General features: G+C 37.9%; 1 protein-coding gene across 1 annotated transcript; it reads left to right on the top strand.

Moving 5' to 3' along the window:
- The first annotated feature begins 1625 nt into the window (after positions 1-1625).
- LOC145481741 (melatonin receptor type 1B-B-like) lies at positions 1626-5024 on the top strand. Its single transcript, XM_081460267.1, has one exon. The coding sequence runs from the start codon at positions 2176-2178 to the stop codon at positions 3283-3285; it is 1110 nt and encodes a 369-aa protein (XP_081316393.1). The 5' UTR covers positions 1626-2175; the 3' UTR covers positions 3286-5024.
- The last annotated feature ends 5137 nt before the right edge of the window (positions 5025-10161 follow it).

Raw genomic sequence — 10161 nt, 5'->3', positions numbered from 1 at the left:
ATCACGTACAAAGACTGTCTTTATTTGGCAAGCTGACCGATTGGAGAAAAACCCAAACAAACAAAAACAAACAGACAAACAAACATACGTGCACTCAAACAAACAACGTATTCTGATTGGCTCCCTGGCTAGTACAGCATAAGCTGTATTCAGAGTGTTAAATGGGTCTATCCATATTAAATTATCTTTACGATTTTCCTTTTCCTTCGGCACGCTTCTTCAACCCCCCGTCTACACTACTTTGCACTATTCTGGTCATAACATGTAGCAGCAGGTTTCTGTTTCACAGCTGTTCTTAGCTACACTTTATGTATACACCTACTATGTAGGTGTTTGTAACAAAATCAAGAAATCATTGATATTTCTTGTACTGCTTAAAACACGACAGAAATTGGAGACCACAAACGAAATTTCGAAACACGAACTGCAAGCGAGTGTTTCTTTATGATGGCATAACATAAATGTAGGAAAGAGTCTCAATCAATCCAAAAAGGGAAAAAAACTATTTTAATTTGAACTAAATGATTTTGCTGTCAGCCATTGAACATTTTGCTGTGAGTACAAGATTATATTGCTTTACGTAGTACATAATGATTGTAAAATGTCGCAGATGTTTGTCATATTAACCTTGAATTCCGTTAGTTTTAATTTGTCCAGTTTTTTGTTTGTTTGTTTGTTTGTTTGTTTGTTTTCAAATTGTAATAAACTGTTCTGTTCACCACTGCTCTGGAGGTAAATAGTGGTGCATATTCACCAAGCCGCGAAGCATCAAGGTATGTGTCCACTTTTTTTCATTGAAACTCCTAAGAGTATAAATATATGACCAATGAAACAGTCGACTCGTAATTTGAAACCACAGTTCCATTTGAGGAAGAAGGATTGAAAATTCCTTTTCGAAAGGGACAACTTCGTTCGCGCAACCGAGTACACCGCGCGTAAGAAAGACACCTTAGGACATCAGGCGATCAGGAAAAAAACAAAACAAAACAAAACAAAAAAAACAATGAATAGATCTGGTATTGACATTTTCAAGAAAAATGCTTTCTTGCTTTTTTTTTTATGGCTGTACCGACAAAACGTCGAGAGTTTTATTTCCGTCATGGGTTCCAAATTTCCAAACACTGCCTTAGCAAAATTCGGTGACATTGAAACTGCAGCCGCGACAAGTGCTTATATAGAAACTCGGATATTCTTGAACGAAATGCCGTGGACAATCCTGAATTTCAAAAAACAAATTGTTTTAGATTTGGAGATGTAACTGCGATATTAACGTTTCTGATGTCATTATATTGTTGATGCATCGGCGCAGAGCCAGAATTCAATTAAGGTGAGAATGGGATTAGAGTACAAACCCAATAATATCATACTCCTTGGATGGTTTGTATGAAATGTAAATAGGTATCATTGTGCAATGCTAATACTATAGAAAATTGAAAAAAAAACCCTAGTATTCAATAAGGAGAAGTTTCGCATGAAATTTTAGCATGCCAAAATGCAGTTGCTTGGCAATGTCAGTTAGCATGTGTTTTTTAATTATAAATTGAAACAAAGATCTTGAAAGATTAAAGCTAATCCATTTCTGAGGAAGCGCAGAGATTTTTAAGGCATAAGCTTCAGGTGAATTTACAAACAGCCTTCAGCTGCGAGAGGAAAATACAGAAAAGGCGGCGCAGATGGTCTTATCGAATGAACTGTGAACGAATGACAATAAGGCTTTTACGCTGTTGTTAATTGAATACACCTTATTGCTTTCAAGGCTTTCACCAGCAGTCCTTCTGAAATCAAACGCAGCAATCAAGACATAATCAAAGTGATCTATGAGTAGAACTCGTGAATAGAAAAGGGTGAATGAAATAATGTCCGGAGCTTCTGGCTATCGGCTGCTGATTTTGTATATAATGGACTATTTGTAGTCTTATTACATTTCATTCGCATTTCTCCTCAAATTAGTTGTCACTGTCATAGATCTGTCGAGATAGATTACTGCCCAATTACTGTTCTCAACGCCTTTTCTTTTTTTCATTTCCAGCCAATCTTGCCTATATTTTTATGGAGATGCATTCCCCACTTTGAAACGCTTGTTTCAAGTTTCCAACATCATTGAGGCACCTTTTAAGAAGTGAGAAGATCATATTCATCCTCCTGATATTTGCTTTGGCGGCTTTAGAAGTGCTGATGGAGGACGAGCTTAGTTCAAGGAGCCTGTTTGTGACAGTCTTAGAAGCGAGCTTCATAATTGTGTTAAATATTGTTTCTCTACTGAGCAACATGTTAGTCTGTATCTCTGTCTACAGGAACACCAAGCTCCGTACGACGACAAACGTTTACATTGTCGCATTGGCAATCAGTGATTTGCTGTCCGCCATCTTTGTGATGCCCCTTGCCGCCGGAGTACTGATCTCAGGGAGATGGCCTTTTGGCGAAGCCCTATGCCAAATGCACGCTTTTTTCAGCCTCTTTGTCGTGTACATTTCGCCAGTAACCATGGGTTTTACAGCAGCGAACAGATATGTGCGAATATGCAAGTCAGAGCAGCAGTACAAAAGGTTCTTCTCGAAATGGAGATCACGCATAGCGCTTGCTTCTGCGTGGGCTTTTGTAACCAGCTACATTTGGATCATGCGTCTTGCAGGTTTACAGGGATTCTACTTTAACCCTGGATATGCAGCTTGTTTAAACGAGCATTTGAACAACTTTGCGAGGATTGTCCATTACTTTGTCGTGATTGGGCTCTTCTTTGCCCTTCCACTTGCTATAACGATATTCAGCTACAGGAAAGTCTTGAAAAAAATTCAGGAACACAATGCGCTATCGGTGCGTGCTCTTCAACTCCAAAACGGAGAGACGACAGTCTCCAGGCACGAGATTCGTTTAAGCAGGACTTTGTTTGCTGTGGTTTTTGCCTTCATGTTGTGCTGGGTACCCTCGTGGATCATCACTATCTTAACGCGCTTCAGCGTCATTGGAACGATGCCACGAAATGTTCAACTCCTGTGCACTTTCTTTCTCAATTTGTCCAACACCATTAATCCTTTCATCTACGCAGGTATGAATCCTATGTTCAGAAGAGAATTTTTGCGAATCATATGTTGCAATCCCGGAGAGAAAGTTGCCGACGCACAACAAGCATCTACTGCGGATACAAAACAAAGATCAAATACGCTTTCGTTAAGATCAGACAATGTGGTTATCAGCCAGCAGCCCGTTGAGTCAACGACGATGAAAACTGACGAAAACTTGAACAAACGTCTGAATACAGGCCATAACGATGCGGATACTGAGTAATTCCATTAAAGCTATAAGAAGACAGCCAATCTACACGTCGACGACAAGATTTATTCTAATTTAAGCTGTAAAGAGAAACAACTGAACTAATGCCTAACAAAGAAAGTATTCCCTCCTCCATAGGGAAATTAGATCTATGAATTTTAATTCTATAAGTAATTTCTGGACGAAATTGGCCCAATTTCGTCCAGAAATACAAACAAAAGAAAAGAAACAAACAAAAGAAATTACCGACGGCTAACTATGAATGAGAACACTGCTGGAGTTTTAAAATTTGTTTTTGTCGCAGGTAAATGCAACGAGATATTTTCATTTGTTAGTTTCACATGGTTACTTGACACTTGTTTTTCACGCACGAGTAGTTTCAAATAAAACTGACGAATCAGTGACTCTAGTTCACACGGTCAGAATAAACAGAGAAGAAGCCAATCTAGTGAGACGTCCAGACTTGATATAAAAAAATAGGCGCTCGATGAGCACATGAATCCACGGCCGTAGGTAAGGGGATTATGAATCTCTGCAGGACCTGGGTTTAATTTAATTCTGAATAACATTTAAAATTCCCACCAGAAGATCAACACTTCTCTTGTTCAAATTTTGTTTAAAAAAATCGAGTAAAAAAAGACTCTTCTTCCTGAGCAAGCTTGACAATCCATAGTTCACAACTGGTAGCCACGATGAATAAAACAGTTGAAACGGGTACACTTTTCTTCAAGAAATATTAAATTTTGCCTCTTACTTTTCTGCGTTTAACTGATTTTAAAACTTCACGTGGTAATCTGGATGTTTCTCTGTGTCTTTCCCTACATGCAGCAACTGATAAGTATACTGATTAAAGGGGTAATGTAGGAGCTCTCGTAACGTGTCATATGAATGAATAGGTTGCTACCCTTTGACAGAATAATAGAACAAACAAGAGAAACAATGCCCCGAGCCCTAAAACAATAACAGCTGCTGACAATGAAGAGAATTACAAGCTTACGAGAGCTGCTACACTTCTGGATTAAAGATTAAACATTTACTCTTACGTGTACCTTGCCTTAAGTGTAAACACTGGAAAGATTGTCTTTCACTTCGAGTATTTGCAGAAAAAATACTAGTTACATAATGACCAGGCATAGCTTCTGTGGATGTGTTTTCCATGGTCATGATTTCGTCAACTAAAGCTTTTTGTTTGCACCCTATTAAGAGAGTCATATCTCCTTAGAGGAACTCCCATGTAATCGCGGTGGAATTGACTTCGTTGTGCTCTGACTGCAATCCTTCGAAAGGGATGCTACTCCCTCGAAAGGGCTGCATAATCCCTAAGAGAGCTATGAAAAAATGCTAAGAAGCTTAGTGCTGCTGAGTGCTGTAGTCCGAGAAGTTAAATAAACCAGTTTGTTACTATTACCGACGATCAGGAGTCCTGAATGGGAACAACCCTGCTCTGCATTGACACTCCTTACATCCTCCTTCCCTTCGGCAACATTTTTTACCATCTCTTTTACTGGTTTACAAATTTGCCGTGTGGAAGTCCGATGGTAGAGAACCTTTTATTAATGCTTCTCTTGAAGAGGCCTAAAGATTTTGTAGAACGAAGTTCCTTGGGAAGATCATTCCATAGAGAAGCTTGGCTGTAACTGAAATTACGCTTCAGGTAGTCAGTTCCTGGTTTTGGTAGATTTTATTTATTATTTATTTATTTATTTTATTTTTTTTATTATGCATTGTTACACACACTGGTTACAATACTTCTACAGCGCTAGCTGCTCTACTTACAAGACTAATAGATATACTTACATTATTTATGATACTTCGTTCTGTAAAAACGTTTAAAACAGATCTAAAAAGTAAAAAATTGTCTCTAAATTTTCGACCGCCTTCTGCGGTCTCCTTCAGAGAGTGATGATTTCGCGCGATTCACAGAATTTCAATAAGCTGGGACGTTATTGTTCGTTGCCCCCTAGGGATTTCATTTACGGAGCTTTTGTCTAGGAAAGAGTGCAAGGATTCCACAAGCAGTCTTTTATTCTTGCCGCTCACACCTGTTTCAAGAATGTTGGCGTAAATAGGATGTATATCGTGGCCGGTTTCCGCATGCTGTTTAATTGCGGAATTGACATTTCCATTGGTTCCAGGCTTGTGTTCGACCCCCCGAGATTTCCAATTTCTTCTGCTTTCACCGATATACGTGAAAGAACATGTCCTACAGGTCACTTACACAATGCCTTTTAATTGCTCTTTTGTCGGCCGGTCTTTGGGCTTTTTGAAAACATTTTGCAATGTTTGTTCTGGTTTGAAAGCTGTCCTGATGTTTTCGCGGCTCAAAATGCGTCGAACACGTTCCGGCACTCCTTTCACATATGGAATCGACGCGTATGCCTTTGGATTCTCCTGGGGTCTTGGTTGCGTGTTTGTTCTGTTCGATTCACCAACTGACTTGATGAGGCTCTCGGGATAACCATTAGCTTTTAGAAAATTTAGAGACAATTTTTACTTTTTAGATCTGTTTTAAACGTTTTTAAAGAACTATGAGCACAGATCGCTCCAACAGTTTTATATAATGCTTCGTATTCAATGTAATTAATTTCCTCACTTACAATACAAAGGCTTCCACTACTTATATTACTTACAATGCAATACATACATTACTTACAATACAATACGATCACTTACGCTACTAAGAATACAAACGCTTACACTACTTACAGTACAACACGATAACCCAAGTTGCTTAACAATACTAATTAACATTACTTACACTACGATTACTAACGTCACTTGGAATAAAATTCAATTACTAATGCTACTTAAAACTTTTAAGCCTTGACAAAAAGCATATTTCCATTATTGCATTATACAGGCGGGGCCAAGCTATATTGAGGGGGAAAATTGCAAAATCAAGTCAGTGAGCAATGCTCGATTTTCCATTGCATTTGGAGTTTGGTTTGAAGTTCAGAAATATTGGGGTTCTTAGGAAAAATCTTACAGGAATAGACATAGTGTTTCATGAGAAGCGAGAGAAGATCCAGTCTGCGCTTTTGGATGGAGGTCAACAAAGCTATTTCATCAGTCAAGTTGAATAAAATCTGTTCAGCGGAAGGGCTCACATTTAATTTGTGTATATCGTTAAACCACTTAATGGTACTTGAAAATACTGAAATAGAGACATCACACTCTAGAAATGTATGCATTATGGAATCTCTCCTAGAACAGAAATTGCAATGGTCGTCAGTTGCAATATTAAATTTCTTAAGTTCCTTTTTGGTAATGATTATCTTGTGTAATATTTTAAATAAAAACTGCCTAAGCTTGTTATCTTTAGTAATCTGATATATCTTGGTAAAATTGCTTCTCCAGTCAAGAAAACTGTTTGGAAAATTTTCTTTCCATTTTTTTATTCCGGTAGGTTCCGACACAGAACACTCATTAAATAGTTTGTAATAGTGTTTACAGCGCATTTTAGACAAGGGTAGAGTACTATCTTCGGATAAGTAGAGCAAGTCAGGAGTTGAAAAAGGGCATTCACTGGAGATCGGGGTTTGCTGTGCAGTTCGCTTCAGTGAACTTGGTATAGCAGCAATTATTTGAAAGTATTGCAGGTAATTGATTTTCAAACCAAATTTGTCATTGAATTCGTCAAGAGATAAGAATTTTCCGTCTTTACTTAAGAGGTCTTGCACAAAATAAACTCCACTCTCGAACCAAGTTTTCCAAAACAGTGTTTTTTGATTAATTGTTATGTCCTTGTTGTCCCATAACATAAATTTCCCTCTTGGTTCTCCTCCGTTTGCACTGCTCAATTCTTAAAAATATCCTAGTAGTTTGTGATAAAACTGGAGAAAATTCACTTCGAATAGATGGACATCGTAGTTGCACTTTAATAAAAAGGTTAGACCGCCATATTTGTTGAAAAAATAATTAGGGATTGCCTTCCAGTTAACGTTTGCGCCATCAAGAAATCTGCCAATCCAACTCAACCGTAACGATTTGACCATTGTTCGGAAGTTTATAAAATTTCAGCCTCCGTCAGATATTAGTTGATAAATGATCTGTCTCTTTATTTTATCCTTTTTGTTCCTCCACAAAAAACCGAAAAGTCCAGCTTGAGTTTTCTGGATCACAGGTTCAGGGACAGTTAACATTGCTTCCCTCATAAATCAATTGAGAGACACCCACTGTCTTCGCCAGCATTGAACGACCGTACAGTGAGAGATCGCGTGTTTGCCAAATGTTCAGTTTCATCTTCATTTTACGAATTTTACTAAAGAAATTTACCTCATTGTTTTTGTCTCCATCATACGATAAAAACGCGCAAAGAGCCTTAATTGGTTCTGTTATGCACTTGAAACCCATAATTCTGTCCTTATTACCTTTTTGAGAACCGATCCACATTATCTTTGTTTTGGTTTTGTTCGGGTTTAGGCCTGATAATGTACCGAGGCTATTGATTATCTGAAGTGATGTTTTGAGAGATGCTACAGTGCTTGAAATCACAGTTGTATCGCCTGTAAATTGCGGCAAATTTGCTTCACGCGAGTTAGGTAGTATGATAACCTTACAGTCGGGATCATGGCGGAGTTTTTGGTTTTGATAGATACATTTTTTTGTGTGACGTCGCTATTAAGATCAAAGGACAAAGTTTTGGGAATTGAATAAACATGTTACAAAGATAAACTGGAGCGAACTTATTAATGCATTTGGACATTAAATTTGCCTTTTGGTAGCCCTTCTAACTGATAGGTTATCCTAGCTGAGGGAGTTGAGAAGAGTAGGTTTAACAAAGTCTTCCATATCTTCAGTGCTTGCAACAGCAAAAGAGTTGACGACCACCTTGTTGTTTTTAGAAATGCTCCAACTACGAATATTTTGGATGATCGAGTCACCTGCCATAACTGTTATCGTTTTTCTTGCATTCTCGTTATTGTTGTTATTAGCACCAGCATGTTTTTCTTTTGAATTTGATGACGACCTTGTAGACTGGTTAGTGTTCTTCGAGTCTCTTTTGTTATGTCGTGTATTTTGGTGAATTCACAAACCGCCTTGTTCTGCGTTAAAGTCAGCAAAGACAGCTTGTGATGAAATATTTTTTACCTTATGAGCATTTATTTATTTATTTATTTCGTCATATGTATTCATTTCTTTCGTTATTTCTTTCTTTTTTTTATCTCGCTCGTTATGATTTGAAGAGTTTTCCATCTCCTCAGAGATATTTTTATTCATATTCTTCTAATTTTATCTATTTATTTCAGAGTCAAATATTTACCCAATGACGATAAAAGCCAGTGACGTGGGCTAAGTCAGCTCTAAGTTTGATAGAAATATCTCATAACCTGTCTTGCACTGCTAATTGCACAAAAAATGTCTCTACACCAAATCCTTTTTTCAAGAAATTCACCAATAATTATTTTGTTTTGAAGTCACTAATGCAATAATAATTTATATGTAAGGGATTACACAGAATCTGGTTGTTGGCCGTATTAACGGGGTGGATAGATTAAAGGAGTTTTCTTTTTTAGAAGCACATTCCAAATCAATTAGATGTAGCACGCGATGCTTAGCTACTTGCCTTCAAAATGTTTCTGAAAACGCTCTCGACTTTTTTCCTTTCAAGAAATGGTACTTTCCGTTATTTAAAACAAGTTATAATAAAACACATTAGACTTTTAGTTATATTACACGTTATAGTAGTTACATTATATTATTCTGGATTAAGGAGTTGTTTAATACCTGTTTACTTGTTTTTACTCCTGCCAAGAATTAGCTGAACTTTCCTTGTTTATTTTTGGTGCGGTGATGAAAGAAACATAAGATTGTAGAATTGTTACACAGTTCCGCTAGCCAGCAATGCAGGCGTATTTTGGCGAGCGAGCGCATTTTGATCGAGCGAACACCATCTTGGATAAAACTCGGAGGAGGCTTGGAAAGAATTGAAACGAAAAATCGTCCTTGGGAGTAAGAGTGAGATAACTCGTGAACACAGGGAAAACTGGATGCCTCACCCCAATACGGTATTTTTTCAATTTTTTAAAAAAAAAAGACGATTTATTCTAAGGGGCTGAAACTTTCAGTAGCTGTTCATTCATCCTTCGCAAAAATGCTGATATGTCAATTGTGTGCTTATCATTTTTTACGTTGCCATGGCGACCGCAAATTTCAAGTAGGTTTGTCCAAAAGTCGACTATTTTGACTTAACTAGGTATTTTCTCTAGTTTTCTTCGTCAAAATGCAGAAATCACGAATTTGTACATTTCTTTAGCATTCTGGCTTGATTTTGCATTAGCTAGTGTTATTTCTTAACTTTTAAAGAAAATTGTGAAATCCAAGACGGCGGATCCAAGATGGTGGGTCAAATGACGTCATGACAAGCAAAGATGGTATTATCTTGTAGCATAAGTCATGTTGAGGACTATCTAATTAATGTGAATCTATTTCGCTCTGCCTTAACAGAACGAAAATCCAGGGTAGGGGTTCCATATGTCCCCCTCCCCCTTGTACCACGGTGGGTGTATGGGTTTGCTTGTACGTCGAAGGGTTAAAACACGAGCAAGTTCAAAATGTTCAAATGTTGCTGCTTATATTGCTTGTGCGCTCATCTTCACCAAGCTAGTTCACAGGCACGCCACTTCAACTCAATGAAACGAACACATCAACTGCATAACAGGTTTAAAAATCCCAAATCGCGGGAGGGGGGAGAGGGCGGACCAGTTGGCTATTTACAAGCATGACCTAGGAGTTGAATTATGGGCTATCGTAACTGGGAACAACTCCAACTGGGATTTGAAATGTAAGTTAAGACTTCCTTAATAACACTGGAGTTCTGTAATGCTGAAAATGAATTTTGTCGCCAACGTGTAGATTGGCCGTCTTCTTAGTGGCGTTACTCAGCATCCA

Source organism: Orbicella franksi, chromosome 3 (assembly GCF_964199315.1).
Source record: "Orbicella franksi chromosome 3, jaOrbFran1.1, whole genome shotgun sequence".
NCBI classification, from domain to species: Eukaryota; Metazoa; Cnidaria; class Anthozoa; order Scleractinia; family Merulinidae; genus Orbicella; species Orbicella franksi.
The sequence above is the reverse complement of the archived record's forward strand: the minus strand, read 5'-3'. Positions and strand labels throughout refer to the sequence as shown.